Source organism: Siphateles boraxobius, unplaced genomic scaffold (genome assembly GCF_051911475.1).
Source record: "Siphateles boraxobius isolate OS27281-9 unplaced genomic scaffold, OSU_SipBor_1 29, whole genome shotgun sequence".
Taxonomy (NCBI): Eukaryota; Metazoa; Chordata; class Actinopteri; order Cypriniformes; family Leuciscidae; genus Siphateles; species Siphateles boraxobius.
The window spans coordinates 11,698,484-11,717,500 of NW_027508908.1; the positions used below are offsets into that span (position 1 = coordinate 11,698,484).

General features: G+C 40.2%; 3 protein-coding genes across 8 annotated transcripts; 2 read left to right on the top strand and 1 right to left on the bottom strand.

Moving 5' to 3' along the window:
* Positions 1-1,044: 1,044 nt before the first annotated feature.
* On the top strand, positions 1,045-12,361 carry zfp91 (ZFP91 zinc finger protein, atypical E3 ubiquitin ligase). Of its 6 annotated transcripts, none has more exons than XM_077246589.1 (12): positions 1,045-1,834; positions 2,142-2,176; positions 3,303-3,404; positions 3,529-3,565; positions 3,867-3,977; positions 4,747-4,824; positions 4,906-5,079; positions 5,215-5,265; positions 7,418-7,496; positions 7,587-7,701; positions 7,789-7,888; positions 9,961-12,361. In XM_077246589.1, exons 1-12 carry the CDS (start codon positions 1,440-1,442, stop codon positions 10,979-10,981), a joined length of 2,298 nt encoding a protein of 765 aa, XP_077102704.1. In that variant the 5' UTR covers positions 1,045-1,439; the 3' UTR covers positions 10,982-12,361. The 6 variants fall into 6 exon arrangements, with proteins under 6 accessions (XP_077102704.1, XP_077102708.1, XP_077102705.1 ...); XM_077246590.1 differs by having other exon boundaries at positions 1,075-1,834; positions 5,218-5,265; XM_077246595.1 differs by lacking the exon at positions 2,142-2,176 and having other exon boundaries at positions 1,075-1,834; positions 5,218-5,265.
* LOC143753824 (uncharacterized) lies at positions 11,960-13,879 on the bottom strand. Its single transcript, XM_077246597.1, has 2 exons — positions 13,609-13,879; positions 11,960-13,205 (listed from the first exon to the last, which is right to left on the bottom strand). The coding sequence occupies exons 1-2, from the start codon at positions 13,680-13,682 to the stop codon at positions 12,560-12,562; spliced, it is 720 nt and encodes a 239-aa protein (XP_077102712.1). The 5' UTR covers positions 13,683-13,879; the 3' UTR covers positions 11,960-12,559.
* Positions 13,880-14,988: 1,109 nt separating this feature from the next.
* Positions 14,989-18,216, top strand: cntf (ciliary neurotrophic factor). Its single transcript, XM_077246598.1, has 4 exons — positions 14,989-15,116; positions 15,198-15,321; positions 16,183-16,476; positions 16,823-18,216. The coding sequence occupies exons 2-4, from the start codon at positions 15,211-15,213 to the stop codon at positions 17,012-17,014; spliced, it is 597 nt and encodes a 198-aa protein (XP_077102713.1). The 5' UTR covers positions 14,989-15,116; positions 15,198-15,210; the 3' UTR covers positions 17,015-18,216.
* The last annotated feature ends 801 nt before the right edge of the window (positions 18,217-19,017 follow it).

Below are 19,017 nucleotides of genomic sequence, written 5' to 3' on the forward strand. Positions count from 1 at the left end.
CACTAGCGTTGCTGGGCAACATGAGACGTATACAGTGACGTAAGATCTGGCTCTGTTGTGGCTCTCTAGCCGGTGGAAAGGCAAATCGGTTCTTATTAAGCTCGTCAGTCGAACCCACTCTGAACCAGCTCTGGCTCTGGCTCTGAACCAGCACCCGGTTCTTGTTGGTGGAAAAGGGGTATCAGAGATGATGGGTGGAGCTTGACGGTCCAGTCGCACCCTAATAAAGGAGATAGGGTATAATCTCTTTTTTAATCATATGAAACTTTAAAATTACATCAACCCGTGTTGTTTGTGAGACATAGCCTTTATATCCCCATTCTGCAGTTCCCTTAAAAAATGTTAAAATGCCATGTATTCATTGTTTCAACTTCAGCCTTATGTATTCTAAAAACATAAAATTAGCCTGGAAATGACATTAAGTTTTTGGGAACACAATTCTGCAATTCTGGAGCAGTATATATATATATATATATATATATATATATATATTGAAATATTTACTTAATTATTTGGCTGATCATCAACGTTTTAAACTTGAGTTGAAACAGTTCAAAGTTTTATCGATTATGAGATTGAATGTCTGGGTCTGGGTCCTCTGGGGGTGGGCAAGACTAGTAAAACGATAAAATCCGGACATAAAAAAATGCATTTGAAAAGCAGGAAAAAAGATTAGTCTGAAATAAATGAAGGCATAGTAAACGTTTATTCATCTAAGATTGCTAAATTTTGTTAGTTTTAATACAGATTAAATTGTTTTCTGTGAAAAAATATGGGTTTATTTAACTGTTTTATCTTTCAACAGAAAAAATAAATAAAGAGACATACTTTTACATTATACATGCAGGCTACGTTTTCTTTATGTTGAACGGATCCAACTAATTAAAAGGACAACAACGCCTAAAAGCTGACAGCGATTCTCTTTTCTATGCTTTGAGAGGCTCTTCCTACGCCACATTCTTCAATTTAAAGTACATCTGGAACGACGTTGGTTATTTGTATTTCACAAAGTAACTGTTGTAGGTCAGTGAAAACTGGCACACGTACAGCCATAGCGCTGCGTGTCGCTGCTGAGCTCGTCTTCGGCTTCAGCTCCACTTAAAGGAGACGCAACAAAGAGCAACCGTAGTGGGCCCTGCTAACAGCGTGGCTTACTATAGCTTTAAGAACTTAAAATAGGGTCTGGGTCTTTAAAATGAATTTTGCACAGTTATTATAGAGATGATATACTAAATTTTCGACTTATACGACTTACGTTTTTGCACAAAATTTGCAAAGAGACGTAAGTGGCGTCCAGTGAAATATGTTTGACAATCGGATCAGGGCCGTTAGCAATCCAACATTTTTCTTATGTTATGCCTCCTGTTTATTTCAAGCTGTTTCAATTTGTTGAAAATTATTGCGGAGTCCAGAAGTGAGAAAAAACAACTTAAGTGGTGATGGAGCCGCAACTCCCGAACAACAAAGAGGAGGTGGAGAGTGAACCGGCCATGGAGAAATCCGCGGGGCAGAGTACCGCATCCAGCCCGTGCAGGACGTTCAGAGGACGCGGGGAAGGGTGCTTGGCGACCGAAGGGATTTGCCCGCCCGAATCAAACGGAGCTGCGACGAGCCAGGCGGGTTCCGGACGGGTTTTACGGGACAGGTCAACGCGAACGATTCCTGTGTGGAGGCAGAGTGATATCGGGGAGGACCGCGAAGAACTATCACGCGAGGCAGCGGCGAATCGCCGGCGGAAAGCGAAATGCCCGCGGCGCAGGAAGAGCGCAGTAGCCGCTGCAGGTTCATCGGATGCGGGCAGAGAGAGCGGCGGCGACTGCGACCTGCCGTATGAGTACGTGCGACTTTTCAGTCTGTAATATACTTGATGTGTTTTAGGGTAATATAACAAGGCCTCGCTTGTGAATATCCGAATAGTAATGCATGCCATTTCTGTGCTCCTTTTACACGTTTAGGCGTAACTTAATGCTGGCAGACTGCAGTGTTTACATTCGCACTAGTGAAAGTAACGTTAGCTGTGTTTCTGAGAGAGTAGTTGGGAGAGAAAAAAATCACGCACGCCCAATCTTTGACACTGCGAAGGAGAATGTGAAAGATGAGACATAATAAATAAAACCGCCTGTTTCTCCGTCTTATGACAGGTTGGAAGAAAACAAGGATGCGCTGGTTAATCGAGGTACTTTAAATTACATTTATTTTGTTAATGAGCACCTGAAGGCGGCTGTATGGTCAGCCGTTGTATGATTACGAAGTCTTGTAATCCAAAAGTGACTAGTCTCTTTTATATATTCATTAGATTTGTAAAACATATTTATTGAATGTAGTTGCTATTGTTAAAAAATATTTATTTTGCCATTAAATTCTATAGAGATCTGTGACTCAGACATAAATAATTCACTTTCAACTAGTTTGTGTTCTGGTTTTGCTAGTTTAATTTTAGGTTCTAGCACATGGTTACAATAACTTTTACTTGTAACCATTGGCTAAACTTTATTCAGAATAGCTGCTGTATAGTTGAAATCTAAAACCATACTAGTAAGATTAAACATGTTACTAGTTCTAATTGGAACACAAACCAGTGTTTAATAAATAGGTAATTGGTGTAAGTAGGCACTAGTGTCTTTACAATTAGTACTTGCAATTTTGGAATAGATGCCAGCAACAATTGGAATACCAACTAGTAGGATTTAAGTAGTTATCTGATATGTCTGGTAACTACAGTAAGGTTCCTTATTGTTAACATTAGTAACTACTATAGTTAACATGACCTAAAAATGAAAAATACTTCTTAAGCATTTAGTAATCTTAGTTAATTTCTACATTTACTAATACATTACTAAAACCAAACTTGTATCTGTTAATATAATCTAATGGACCTGAGCTAATATGAACTGACAATGAGCAGTTGTGTTTTTTATTAGCTACTGTTGTCAACAAAGATTAATAAATGGTTAGGTAATGATAGTTTATACATTAACTAATGAGAACTTATTACTAAATATCTAAGCTGCATATTGCAATAGAATTCATTGGCAAAAAATTGCAATATGTAAGCAGTCAGAGAGCTAGTCATTATTGGGTTACTGACTAATAGCAAAGGAATACATGCTAGTATATAATGAATATGTAATGGTGACAAATTGAGTGGATACTACTCACTAGTATCATACAACATACTATCAATTAAAAAAGAACAAATAATGTAAAAATAGATACTAGTTAGTTTTAAGGAAGAAATGGTAAAACAGCTTGCCTTAAGGATGTGATCTGATTCTGCTTCATGTGACTGTGTTCTCTTCCAGCGGCCCGCGGCAGACGGGTGCAGGTGCGCTCAGGGGCCCGCACCTGCCGGGGCTCGCCTAGGACTGTGTTTAAAATTGAGCCAGAAATGGACATTGACTATGGTACGCTGCTGAGCTTTTAAATGTAGTAGACTGAACATGGGTCCACTACAAATTCTTGACTGAATACTGACTACAAAACGTACATGTATAGAATTACTATAATGGTTGCCAATTTTGCTTGCAGTGGAGGCCAATAAAGCAGTCGAAAAGACAGGAACAAGGTGATTGATTGCACATTTATTATGAGAACACATGGACACTTTCTCATGAAAGACCCCATGAAATCAAAGTTTCGTGGCATTTATATGCATTTAAAATGCATTAAATTACATTAAAATTATATGCAATTCTCGTCCTCCAATTAGCAAATGCCAGTAGCGCAGCACGATATACAGATGGCTATTTGTTAAAAAAAGAAAAACTGCTTGTCAAGCCATTTTGTGGGGTCTTTGAGGACACTGATGGCTGTTACTGTTTTGTGTTGGTGTAACAAGCCCTTTGTTTGTTACTGCCATATTTTAGTGTGGAGAAAAAAGAAGATGAGAGCTTGTATGATGAAGACGTTGTGGAAGAGGAAGAGTGTCCATTTGTGGATGATCCAAAAGACGAAAACTACCTACCCCATTCACCGAGGTAATGTTGTACCTGTATATATACTGATTGTAGTCATCTGGATTTGACAGAATTATGTCATTACAACCTCTTGGAAACACTTATTGTTTCATTTTGTAAATGTTGTAGCATGATTACAGTAATCAGTCAATGATAAAATATAGTTGTGAAATATGCTAACTTATCAGAGGTTCCACTATCATGGAAAACCTGTAAATATCAGGGGGAAAGTAAAATAAAGGTCATTGAATTATTAAAAAAGTCACGGTAAAGACAATTTCTAAAGTCAGTATCAGTTTTTCTAGTAATGCTCAGTTACATTTAATTAGCTGAAATTGCTTTTTGTGGGAGCTGGAAGTATCTAAAAAATATATATATATGTATATATATATATATATATATAAGAAAATAAAATGTATAAAAATTACTTTTAAAAATCATTATCCAGTAATTACAAACAGAGGTGTCAAGTCCAGGTTCAGAAAGTAAAATTCCTCCTCAGTATTTTGTTCCAATCACCTGGATTTGCTAATTAGCACAGTTTTTCAGCCAGGAGATAGACCTGAAATTAGTGAAATCAGCTGGCTGAGTTAATGGGTGGAATAAACATATGGCAGGACTTTTACTTTCTGACCACTGGAATTGACACCTCTGATCACAAACAACTTTCAAAAGTGTGAAAAGATTGAAAAACATTGACTTACAGCATTAGCCAAATCTGATTTTAGTTGTGCATTTGATTTGTGTGCAATTCATTATGGCTTGATGCTCATGTTTGTTTGTTCAACAGTGAGGAAGAGGATGCTGTCAGTAGCGATGAAGACGTCCCTTTTAGAGATGACCTGAATGACCAGAGCTATGATCCGAAGTATGAGAGGTGCATGTTTGTTTTTCAGCTTCTGTATGATGAAGGTCTCATCTCTCATCTCCGCCCTCTCCATTTCTGTAGAGATTTTCCTAAGCTAAGGCGCAGACCCCCCACCAGACTGAAGGAGAAGAAAGACAAGGCTACAGGGCAGGAGACGGCAACAGAGCAAGAGACCGAGATCAAAACCGAGGGAGGGGAGAGCACAGATGTGCAGACCAGTGCTGAAGTTGAGGAAGGTGCTGAGCCGCCTAGGAAGTGAGTCAGTAACGTTGTTTTATATATGTGTGATGAAAATATAAGTGGACATAAGAAAAGCACTTCATAACACTCCTGCAAACAACTGATATGTGAATGATAAACAAATGTTAACTATCAGGTTTTTTGTCTTAGAAGAGGGCGGAGAAGGAAAGATGATAAAAGTCCTCGTCTTCCTAAGAGAAGGTAACAAAGCATCTCACATTGAATGCTGAAAATTGCCATAAAACAGGATATCCTTCTTTTTTTTTTAAGAAAAAAAGTCAGGCAATTTCAAGTGTTGATTTTCAAAAAGTCATGGAAATTATAATTACTAAAATTATAACAGTTCAAGAAAAAGTAATAGATATTTCTAGTCAATCAAATTGTTTTTAGACATTTTCAGTTCTAAAGAAACACTGTATTTGAGTGTGAAAAACATTATTCGGTCACAAGCCAAAAGAAAAATCATGGAAAAATATACATTTATTGGTCAAAAAGTGTGGTAATCCTGATTATGGCTATACAGGTCCTTCTCAAAAAATTAGCATATTGTGATAAAGTTCATTATTTTCCATAATGTAATGATAAAAATTAAACTTTCATATATTTTAGATTCATTGCACACCAACTGAAATATTTCAGGTCTTTTATTGTTTTAATACTGATGATTTTGGCATACAGCTCATGAAAACCCAAAATTCCTGTCTCAAAAAATTAGCATATCATGAAAAGGGTCTCTAAACGAGCTATTAACCTAATCATCTGAATCAACTAATTAATTATAAACACCTGCAAAAGATTCCTGAGGCTTTTAAAAACTCCCAGCCTGTTTCATTACTCAAAACCACAATCATGGGTAAGACTGACGACCTGACTGCTGTCCAGAAGGCCATCATTGACACCCTCAAGCAAGAGGGTAAGACACAGAAAGAAGTTTCTGAACAAATAGGCTGTTCCCAGAGTGCTGTATCAAGGCACCTCAGTGGGAAGTCTGTGGGAAGGAAAAAGTGTGGCAAAAAACGCTGCACAACGAGAAGAGGTGACCGGACCCTGAGGAAGATTGTGGAGAAGGACCGATTCCAGACCTTGGGGGACCTGCGGAAGCAGTGGACTGAGTCTGGAGTAGAAACATCCAGAGCCAACGTGCACAGGCGTGTGCAGGAAATGGGCTACAGGTGCCGCATTCCCCAGGTCAAGCCACTTTTGAACCAGAAACAGCGGCAGAAGCGCCTGACCTGGGCTACAGAGAAGCAGCACTGGACTGTTGCTCAGTTTTGCATGTCATTCGGAAATCAAGGTGCCAGAGTCTGGAGGAAGACTGGGGAGAAGGAAATGCCAAAATGCCAGAAGTCCAGTGTCAAGTACCCACAGTCAGTGATGGTCTGGGGTGCCATGTCAGCTGCTGGTGTTGGTCCACTGTGTTTTATCAAGGGCCAGGTCAATGCAGCTAGCTATCAGGAGATTTTGGAGCCCTTCATGCTTCCATCTGCTGAAAAGCTTTGTGGAGATGAAGATTTCATTTTTCAGCACGACCTGGCACCTGCTCACAGTGCCAAAGCCACTGGTAAATGGTTTACTGACCATGGTATTACTGTGCTCAATTGGCCTGCCAACTCTCCTGACCTGAACCCCATAGAGAATCTGTGGGATATTGTGAAGAGAAAGTTGAGAGACGCAAGACCCAACACTCTGGATGAGCTTAAGGCCGCTATCGAAGCATCCTGGGCCTCCATAACACCTCAGCAGTGCCACAGGCTGATTGCCTCCATGCCACGCCGCATTGAAGCAGTCATTTCTGCAAAAGGATTCCCGACCAAGTATTGACTATTGAGTGCATAACTGAACATAATTATTTGAAGGTTGACTTTTTTTTTTGTATTAAAAACACTTTTATTTTATTTTATTGGTCGGATGAAATATGCTAATTTTTTGAGACAGGAATTTTGGGTTTTCATGAGCTGTATGCCAAAATCATCAGTATTAAAACAATAAAAGACCTGAAATATTTCAGTTGGTGTGCAATGAATCTAAAATATATGAAAGTTTAATTTTTATCATTACATTATGGAAAATAATGAACTTTATCACAATATACTAATTTTTTGAGAAGGACCTGTAGTCTCTAAAAAGTTTAATAACTGTATATTTTGTATATCCATTAATTTTCTGTACAATCAAGTGGATTACAGTAAACACTGTCCGTTCTTTTTACAGATGGGTTGAAATTATTTTCTGTGGTAATTGGCTGCATGCCACAATTTATTTTGTATTTACTTTGTAACCAGAAGATTCCAGTAAAATATTAATAATAATTCCTTTCCTATATTAACTGAAAATCATTTGTTCTTCTACACAGGAAAAAGCCACCGGTCCAGTATGTGCGTTGTGAAATGGAAGGATGTGGTACAGTTCTGGCCCACCCGCGCTATTTACAGGTACAAACGCAAACTAGCGCTTCCCTCACTGACTGATACCTAACACAGAAATTAGACTTGAAACCTTTCTGTTGTCTGTCTTCCCTGCAGCATCACATTAAATACCAACACATGATGAAGAAGAAATACGTCTGCCCTCACCCTTCTTGTGGAAGACTCTTCCGGCTGCAGAAACAACTACTACGTCATGCCAAGCACCACACAGGTAAGACAGACACATCTAAAGCTTGAAATACTTATAATGAAGGGTCTTTGGTTAGGTGGCTTTTTTAAAGTACAGCCTGTGTTGCAGATCAGAGAGACTATATCTGTGAGTTCTGTGCTCGCGCCTTCAAGAGCTCTCACAACCTGGCTGTGCATCGAATGATACACACTGGAGAAAAGCCACTACAGTAAGTCATATCTCTGCTGCTTACACACTACTGCACACTATTACTTTTCCAATTGAGGAGACTATTGGCGCTTTTCCACTGCATGGTACGGCTCAGTAAGGTTCGGCGGGGCACTGTTCGGCTCGCTTCGCTTTTCCACTGCGTGGTACGACTCGGCACGGCTCGGTTCGCTTTAGCTCGGTTGCCTTTCCACTGGAGTTAGTACCGCTTCAAAGTGGGTGGGATTATGACTGATCGTTATAGTTTATCCGCTCCTCAGCAACCAACAAGAGGAACGTCTGCGCTTCTCGTCCACTGGCCACGATTCAGCCATTTCTTTTTTTGAAGTTTTTTTTCTTCAAGCAAGTAGTTTTAAAACGGGTGCTACAGCGGTGGCTGTTACTGGCTATTTAAATCTAGTGGGTTTGATGTCTCGCAAATACAATGACGCTGGTAGTGACGATTCTGTCGGTCTGACCAATCAGTGATCTACAGTGCTTCCACGTCACATTTTAGTATCGGTACGGTACACTTTGAACCTCAACTGAGGTGGTACAATTTAAAGCGAGCCAAAGCAAAGCGAACCATACCGTATCGTACCATGCAGTGGAAAATTGCCACAAGTGAGCCGTGCCGAGCCGTACCGTACCATGCAGTGGAAAAGCGCCAAAGCGTGCTGAACCGTACCGTACCATGCAGTGGAAAAGCGCCAAAGCGTGCTGAACCGTACCGTACCATGCAGTGGAAAAGCGCCAAAGCGTGCTGAACCGTACCGTACCATGCAGTGGAAAAGCGCCAAAGCGTGCTGAACCGTACCGCACCATGCAGTGGAAAAGCGCCAAAGCGTGCTGAACCGTACCGCACCATGCAGTGGAAAAGCGCCACAAGTGAGCCATGCCGAGCCGAACCGTACCGTACCATGCAGTGGAAAAGCGCCAAAGCGTGCTGAACCGTACCGTACCATGCAGTGGAAAAGCGCCAAAGCGTGCTGAACCGTACCGTACCATGCAGTGGAAAAGCGCCAAAGCGTGCTGAACCGTACCGTACCATGCAGTGGAAAAGCGCCAAAGCGTGCTGAACCGTACCGCACCATGCAGTGGAAAAGCGCCACAAGTGAGCCATGCCGAGCCGAACCGTACCGTACCATGCAGTGGAAAAGTGCCATAAGGGTGTTTTCAGACCTGTAGCTCATTTGCTTTTTTCCGAAACAGAGACCTAATTTGTTACAATGTTGCATTTTCTTCTTGGTTCAGTTCGCTTTCACAAGGCAACATTTCAAAGCGTACCAAAATGTGTTTATGCAAGTCGCATTGGTCAGAGTTCACATGTTTACGTTCATTAAGATGGATTGACAAGTTCGCTTTTATTATGGGCTTATTATGGCTTTATCTGTAGCTGTCATGACACGCAAACACTTATACGAATTTAGCCTTGATTCCTGCTCGGCATTGGGTCGGATTGCGTTGTTTACAATCGGGGGATCTCGGAGCAGTTGTTTAGGTGTGAATCCGAGCGTGATTGCCATGTTCATATATGCCTAAATGACCCAGCTGTGAAAACGCCCTAGGTAAGGTATTACGTAGTCTCTTCATTGTTTTTGTAAAACGATATATTGCTATATTGTAAAAAAAAAAATATTGTTCAAAGATCAGAAGAAAATACTATATAATTTTTTCAAATTCAAAATATCACATTTATGTTAATTTCTGTATCTTTGTAATTGTGAAATTTACTGGCAAAGTCTGAGTGAAAATTGTTTCTACACCAAATGTTTATTGTAGGAACAGTGTAGGACTTTTTCAGACAGATTTCTTGAACTCTGTGTCTTACATTGGTAGTAGGACAAACAAAAATTGTCCTCAAAGTAATACCATTGGTTGAGTTAACGTTGCTTCATCAAGATGTTTTAATTACGGGGAAACCGACCAGTGCCTAATCAATCCCTCAGCATATTAAGCAGGAAAAATTTTTTTTTTTTAACTGAAAAAACTACACGCGTAGTTTTACTACACCTAACAAATTTTTTTTTAAAAACATAATTTTCCACACAAAAATCTATTAAAAATCTTTTCACCCACTCATCTCCTTCCTAGGTGTGAAATCTGTGGTTTCACTTGCCGTCAGAAGGCCTCCCTCAACTGGCACATGAAGAAGCACGATGCGGACGCCACGTACCAGTTCTCTTGCAGCATCTGTGGCAAGAAGTTTGAAAAGAAGGACAGTGTGGTTGCTCACAAAGCCAAGAGCCACCCCGAGGTGCTCATTGCCGAGGCCTTGGCCGCCAACGCCGGAGCCCTCATCACCACTCCTGCCGGAGTCACCACGCTGCTGGAGACCTCCACGGGCTCCATACAGACAGAGCAGGGGGTCCCTGAGGCCCAGGGGAGCTCTGCGGTGCCAGCCGCTCAGGTAGCCCCGGTGACGCACGTAGGTCCAGTGATGGTTGTGGATCAGGATCACCCGCTGCACTCAATGCAGGTACCGGTGACCCTGGCCATGTCATCGACAGAGGAGGCGAACAGCGCTCCTTCACAGCAGACCTCCACACACGCGCTGCAGATGCCTCTACAGTTCATCTCTACGCCCGTCTCGCAGCAGCAAGAACACCACCAAATTCAGCAGCTCCCCCTCCAGTCCTCTGCTGCCAGCGTCTCCCAGCAGGCCGCTTTGGTCCAGCAGTTGCCCGTGCAGTCCTACAGCCCCCAGTCTCAGATTGTCCAAATGTCCTTCAGAGGTCCTCCACAGCAGCAGCTCCCAATGGTTTCTGTTGCACAGCAGATGCCTCTTCAGACCACCCAGCCACATCAAAACCAGACCCTCCCTAGGCTCCCAAGCCACAACCCGGTTCCCAATACTTCCCTCCTCTCCCAAACCCTGACCGAGGCGCACTCTGACTGCCGGAGCGGTTTGGGATTTGGGAGTAATCCTGCCTCGTCTTCATCTACGTCTCCCCAGTCTTCCAATACCCCTTCGGAGACGAGACAGGTGGTCTGGGAGGGAGATGGGACTAATGAGAATGGAAATGGGGGTGGGGTTTGGGAGGCGGGTGGGCAGGGGGAGGAGCAAAACATGACGGACAGTTCAGACGGCCAGATGCAGCGTGTTCTGATGTAGTGAAGGAAGTTGGTGTAACATGGAGTAAAGTGAGATGACTGTTATTTGTCACCCTTCTACATGCCCTGAAGTGAAATATATAGTCATAAATATATTGTATGTAATCGCATTAACATTTGGTAGCTTTGTAGAAATGTCTGTACCAGGGAGACTGTGTTTGAGTTGTTGTCATTGTTCATTTTGTATATAAACAGTTATAGTTCCCTCCAACAACCACATCTGTTTTGTGTGTATGTGTGTTGTTTTGTGGCTGTAGAGGCTTTCGCAGAACTCAATTCATGGTAGTCTGTGTGAGTAAAGCCATTGTGTAAGCAAAGTTGTTCCATCATGTGGCTTGGGTTGGTACTGTAGAAACTAGGGGTGCATCCATATTACAGATGAGCTGATAATTAGTCATTTTATGGTCCATCCATGTTAAAAATCTATTTTATTTAGGCCAAAGTTAAAAATTAAATCCTAAAAACAAATAAATGTTTTCAAATGTAACAAGTGAATTTAGGCATCGCAATAAAAAAATAATTTAGAAATTTGTTGAATATTACATTTAACAGTGTTATTAAATTATTAGCATTTTTAAAGATTAACTTTAAGTGAGAATATAATGATAATGATGACGGTTACATAAATGGTGGAAACAAACTAAATATACAATATTAGCTGACATACACTACCATATAATAGTTTGGGGTCGTAAGATTTTTTGTTTTGTTTTTGAAGACGTCTCATGCTCACCAAGGATTTATTTGATACAGTGATAACAGTAATGTTGTGTAATATTAGTATAATTTAACAACTTTTCTATTTTAAAATGTAATTTATTCCTGTGATGGAAAAGCTGATCAGCATCATTACTCCGGTCTTCAGTGTCACATGATCCTTCAGAAATCATCCTGATTTGCTGCTCAAGAAACATTTCTTGTTATCAATGTTGAAAATTTTGTTTTTTTAACCTGTAATAAAAAAAGCAAGATTCTTTAATAAGTTTAAAATAACAGCATTTATTTGAAATATAAAGTTTTGTGACATTATTTATAAATGTCTTTACTGTCACTGTTGACCAAATTAAAGCATCCTTACTGAATAAAACATACTACTTCCTTTCCACAAAAAAAAAAATCTTACTGACTCCAAAGTAAGTGTATACCTAATTTCTTCATGCCAATCTTGGGAGGGAGGGTGTTCTATCACCAGAGATACTACAATAAATTGTGCATCCCTAGTAGAACTAAACCATATACACTACAGTATATATTTTTTAAATCATAAGGCAACAAACATGTATGCGCATTTACATTTATTGTTTCAAAACCTTAGAATTCAACTAATGTAAGAAGTTTTTTTTGGAAACTACAGACATAAATAAATGACATCTATTTCTTATATTTGTTAGAGTCTCTTTTTGTATTGACCACATCGCCATTTCTCTTAATGACCTCTGGAAAAAGTCTGTTACACATTTTACAGACTGAAGATGTTATTAGTAGGCTAGCATATTAATTCAATAAATATAACACACATCGTGACTGTTTTTTACATTAAAGTGAGTTGTTGCCAAATTTACGAGCATTATAATGTCTTTTAGGGGTGTGAGAGTCGGGCATACTGCTTGAGTGCACGTTTTGGTGGAATGAGAGAATCGTTCACCCCCACTCTTCTTTTCTTTCGCTGTTCATTGTCTTTCTCTCCGTCTGGGTCTGTGTCTTCCACACAAGAAGCCAGTGGATCACGATTATGTGAACCTGCAACATTATCATCGTCTTTTGGTCCATTAGCAGAGGTGACTACACAGTTACTCTGCAGATCGCTGTCATGTGCGAACTTGCAGCGGCTTCCAAAGCGGCAGCGACCATCCTTCCTGTAGGCCACACAAATGCGCTTACCGCCGATCTGGGTGGGGCGAGCTTGTAAAGTAAGAGGTACATGTTTTTGCAGGACATTCAGTCTTTCCTCAGCCATTACTTTGAATGGGTTAGCAAACACACTGCTGCCTGTAAGCGCTCCACCCGAGCTGGAGCCTCCCAGAGGTGGAGGCGGGAGCTTGTGAGTGAGAGGACGGAGGGACGGGGTCACCAAGGACTCAGAAAAGGAGCGATTGGCAGTAGGTGCCTCCTCTTGATCCTCGTTCTCTGGACCAGATTCAGACTCACTGGAAGGCGATTCCGACTCCAACAGGAAATTACGGCTTTTTGCCTCCTTTACAGCACAATCCGTCTTTTTAAAGGACCTAAGCAGGAATAATTAAATATGTTTATTTTGATCATGCTCAGCTCATTAAAGGAATAGTGTACCCGTTTTTTATTCATGTGAATGGTAACCATTCGTTTTTTTCATCCTTAGTATTTCGAAGCCCCTCACTTTCTTCAAAGGTACACACAATATATGTATATTAAAATATATATACATTTTTGCACCTAGGAATGACGTCCTATGGGTTTGTAATTACATGAGAGTAACGTTAAGTAGGCTAAATTATGACGATTTCTATTTTTGAGAGAGCTTTTCTTTTAGTTTTCGACTGTGGAAAGATGCTGCTCTTCACACTTGGCATTCTTTTAAATGAAAAATACCTACTGATTTAAAAAAGTATTATGTATTTGTCTAGTGAATTATGAATTAACGTTACTTACTCCTTCTGATAGTCTTCTCCTTTCTCTTCATCCTCTGACTCGGATGATACCCCGTATCCCACAAGCGAATTCATATCCTTTCAAATATTGGTTAATGACAACTGTGATCCAAAACAGTTCAAATACTTGTCAATATGAATCGTTTTTGAAGATTAAATTGTCAGTCGTGTATTAATCCGGATGTCAGTGTTTCTTCTTGGTCCCCATATTGTGGTGGAAAGAAAAAGTAATGTGCCACCGCGAGGCGCGGAATGGTATTGCGACAATGATTTCAGACCATAGACTGTAAGAAAAAAAGACAGACGAGGATATTCTTCTTCTTCTTGTTTAATGGCGATTAACTCCTAAGGAGCATTATCGCCACTTACTGTGCTGGATGGCAAATTAACCTTCGGTGATAAGTCTGAAGTTTAAAACTGTTTCCTCTTCCTTCTCACAAATGGACCATTAATTACAGTATATCATCCCACATCATTATTTAACATACCTGCAATAGAGGTTTCATTGAGCTTCATCCGGCACTGCGTGTTCAGCTCCTCCGTGCACTCAGCCCCCATGGCGGGTTCAGCGTTACAAACATATTGTATTTTAAATCCCAAACCTGAATCATATATAAACGCAATTAGTGCTCTATATATCTGTCTGTCCATTAAACCTTTTCCTAAAATATACTCATTCTTCATTCTATCCTCTCCATTCTTCAAATGACTGAATAATACATCCCAAAAAATATTATACTTACTACAAATAAATAGTACATGACATACATTTTCAGATACACCACACATATCACATAATCCATTTTTATGTAACCCCATAATTGCCAGTGTTGAGTTTAAACCTGTATGTCCCAGTCTTAACCTAGACAGCAATAATTCTTCTTTCCTATTTCCTCCCTGGCAATTTATCCTCCCTGTCTGTGTGATACTATAACACCATCTCCCGTTGCTACTACTATCCCATCTAATTTACAACATACAGCCCATCAACAGTTACAGGAATATGTTCACTGCACCCTCAGACTATGCAAATACTCTACTACCATTTTATGTAAGATATTATGTAAGATAATGACATAGTTTTTTGATAACCTAATTTTATGCATAATTAATATGTTACAACTTGTATAAAAGGACGTATAGCAAGTCGTTCTGAAATTCCAGAGGCTCGAAAATGATCCTGATCTTAAAGCACACAGCATTGAGTGTGTTTTCCTTTTATTTGTTTATATTTTCCAGTTTGCATTGGTATTATACGGTGAGTAGCCTATATGAAGAACTCTAGGAAATTCCGTCTTGATATTCCCAGCCCCTCAAACGCACCACGCTTCCCATAAGGAGGCGGAGTCACGGGCAATTCAGAGCTACATCTTCAGTTCAAACGGGTGAACAGCGTTTCTGGGAGTCGTGCGAGACAGTCACTGGCGACACTGAAATAACTGTAAAATATAAGGAGTGAGAAACAGCGCCCGAGGATCGCCATTCAACATCTATAGGCAGCCTACGGTAGTGTATAGAGGGTAGTAAAAACAAGAACATGCTGATTTATTATTGATGTTGATTCAAAGTCAAACTTTATTTTTCAAATAGTAGGTGTTTTTAAATGGCTGGCAGAGGTGCAAACGGTCGTCATGGGTTGCGGGGCCACGCAGGGAGAACCGCAGCTCTAGCCCGACTTCTTCATAAGGAATGCATTCAACTCCTGGAGGCATACGTGAGTCTCAAAATAGATCTTATTTATACAGAACTAATCTGATTATTATATTTAACTGATGAGTCTTTCCTAAGTATGGTCTGGTCGTGTGTGACGCAAACTGAAGTCTGGGACATAATGATATTTATGAAGTGTCTGAAGTTAAAATAATGTATGGAGGAGGCAGCAAATGAATTTGGTTAGAAGTGACAGCGTTGTCTGGGCTATCCAAGACTTGTCGGTGCGCGCAGGGGACGGAAAGTGTTTCTGGATCAGGCTATAAAGCGCGATTGTTCCAGTAATAAATACATGTTTGGTTACCTGCCAAATTGTTCAGGTCCACCACCTCCTTGTTGTTTTCCATAAATGTTCAAGCTCACTTTAAAGTTTCGGCTTGCTTCTTGGAAAAGTAGTCTGAAACGTGGGAGCGGTTTGGAATGTAATGGAGTCTTTTTTCTTTTGAAATAGGTGAGCAACATCTGTTTACTATTCAACCTAATGAGCTGCTTTGCTGGGGATCAGCCTGGCTTCAGAGGGTGCTACATTATTAATTAGTGACTTAATAATATGCCAACTAGCGTACTTGCTTCTATGGGCATTAGACTTTCAGGCTAAAGCTGAGGCTAAAATATAGTGAGTTTTTTTTTAAAATTTTTAGTATCTTTTCACAAAAATTAGCAACTTTTTGTGAGTTTTAAAGTTTAGGTGACCTTTGGAAATTGTGTGTTGACTGTATAAGGAATAAGTTTATTCGCCTCTTTCTTTCATTATTTTTAATTGCTGCTTTTGCTCACTGTCATGTTTACCACATGTTTGTTTACAATTTCTTCCATCTGGTGATTCCTTGTAACCACAACTCATTTCCTTTGTATTCCCTATTAGAGAAACAGTGAATCACTGCCGTCCTCACCGGTTGCCGGAGATTATTTAGTATCCATTCCTCCGTTGGTCCCTCAGCTGTCAGATGCAGAAAAAATATCTATCCTGCACGCTGCACTCAAGGAGTGTCTGCGACTTCTGGAAGATGTCATTACCCGGGAGGACGCAGATTTTTCCGATGAAGAAAGCGAGTATAGGAGAAAACGTAAAACTGTGAGGGATCGTCTTGGGCACCTGTTGGCAAGCACAGAGCAGCTACTAGTGGATGGCCAGAAATTTGAAGCTGAAGTTAAAGAGGTGCTGGAGTTAACATGTCTAGCACGCCATTTTAAATATGTTTTCTCATGAAAACAGGGTTTGAAATTTACTTTTTCCCTTACCGGCCCATTTGGCTACTACATTTTTAAGTTACCGGCCATTCAGTACTTCTACTAGCCAAAAAAAAAAAAAAAGAAGAAGAAATAAACCAGATTAACTAATAAGTGACCCGCCAAATTGGCTTTTGATTTGACGACGTTACCCGCCACAGTTGATTTTTACCTGCATTTGTCTGGTTGGCAGGTGTTCATTTCAAACCCTGAATGTAAAGCTTTCTGATGAAAACATCTAAATTTCATAGACAATCTGTGTGCTTGTGTGAAAGGAGCTGGATGGTCAGGCAGCCGGTGGGAGTTTCGGTATGAAGATGTGGATTGTGCGAGTGCTGCAGGACCTCGTGCACTGGACTGGCCAAACATCAGATACCCTCCACTCTCTGCCTGCAGAAATGGAGAAAACACCAAAGACAATGTCCCGACGGACAAGAAAAGGAGGTGCCGGGAAAATAAGGAAGTGAAACTAGATATGTGACTAAAGAGAACATAAAAAAGAGAGTTAAAGGGTGGAGCGGAAGAGGACAGTATGATAAGAATGGGGAAAAGGAATTTCATTACAGCATGGAGAATGTAGAGAATCAGAGGATCTGGATGCAGTCACTGGAATTCAGCATTCCCACATGTGGAAAGCAGGAGGGGTGGCTGAACAAGATATTATTTTATGAAAAAGTATTTTAATGTATTTCTACTTCTAGATAAGATATTAAACTGTAGCAAAAATGTAAATACCTTTAAATATTAATCAAAACTCTTACATGTACCATATGGTTTATTACCTTTTAAGATTGTTGACCTTTAGATTGTTAAGCATTAACAGACACTGCAAACTGTTTTTTAAGTGATCATGATGATCAAAGAAACTCCAAAGTTGGATAATATCTAATTTTTTGTTTGTATATAAAACAATACTGTATGGATTTATTTGTGTTTATAAAGGATAGTTCAAACAAAAAAAATTGAATTTTGTCATCATTAACTCACCCTCATGTCGTTCCAAATCTGTATACACTACTTTCCTTTGTGGAACACAAAAGAATATATATATATATATATATATATATATATTCTGTGTACAGATTTGGACTGACATGAGGGTGAGTAAATGATGAAAGAATTTTCTTTTTGATAATCTACTGTTACAGATATCTATAACAATCTACTGTACAAGCAGTGAAGTATACCTTAAAAAGGCTACTTCACATTTATCATACAAATGCTTATTCCTGTTACATGTGCAGTGGGAGTTATTACATGTACCATCTGTTGATGTTTGTCTGGATTAATTCGCCCATCCACACTCGTGGAACACTCATGCCCTCTGCTGGCTGCATGGAGTTTTGCCTTTTTTTATTCCAGGTCAACTTGTCAGATGTGACTGGTCATCTAGTGACAGAGAAAAGTCTACAAACTAGCCTTTTTTTCATGATGAGAAGTCATTGTACCTTTACTCTGATTTTAACATGTTAAATATATATCTTAGCGAGCCTGGTATGGCCTTTGACTTAGGAGATGAACTTTATCGAGTTGAACTCTGTTGGAAGAGCATTAAGGATTCAGCACCTGGTTACTGTATGAAGATGACTTGAATAGGAAAAGGAAGAAAAACACTACCAATTTGTGTTTTAAACTTGCACTGCAATAAATGGCAATATATTCACTGTCATTCAAACAGGTTGCACATTTTTTGGGCCCCATAAGGAAAACCGCTTATAAATCATACTAAGTGATGTTTGAAATTCTAAAAATGCAGAAAGTTTACTTATAGGGCTCGGATTCGTGTTAGGGGATATAATTTACAGTTTGTACAGTGTAAAAATCATGTCTATGAAAAGTCCCCATAAAACATGAAGTGTGTGTGTCTGTGATAAAGGAAAAGCAGGATGTGTTTGGAAGAGTGGGGGTGGAGTGTATGTTTGTGATCTGTGTGTGTATTTGTGTGTATTGGAAGAGTGCAGGATTCCTGTGTAAGGGGGAGGGGTGTGTATGTGTGTTATTGCATGTGTATTTGTCTGAGTGTATATGTGCAAGTGAGTTACAGAGTGAGAGAGAATAGAGAGAATGTGACTGTGTATGTGATGTGTGCGTGAGGCAGGATGTGTGTGTGAGAGAATGGAAGGGGGAGGGGTGTGTGTGTGTGAGAGAGAGAGAGAGTGTGTGTGTGTGTGTGTGTGTGTGAGGCGAGAAAGGGGGAATGTGTGTGCGCTTGCGTAGGAGGGAGAATCTGTGTGAGAGTCGAATTGTGTGTGTGCGTGAACACATTTGTGAGCTCTGCAGTGTGGTGTGTGTGTGTGTGTGTGTGTGTGTGTGTGTGTGTGTGTGTGTGAACAAACACATGCATTTGTGAGCTCTGCAGTGTCTGTGGTGTGTGTGTGTGAACATGAATTTGTGAGCTCTGCAGTGTGTGCGTCTGTGTGGTGTGTGTGTGTGTGTGTGTGTGTGTGAGCATGAATTTGTGAGCTCTGCA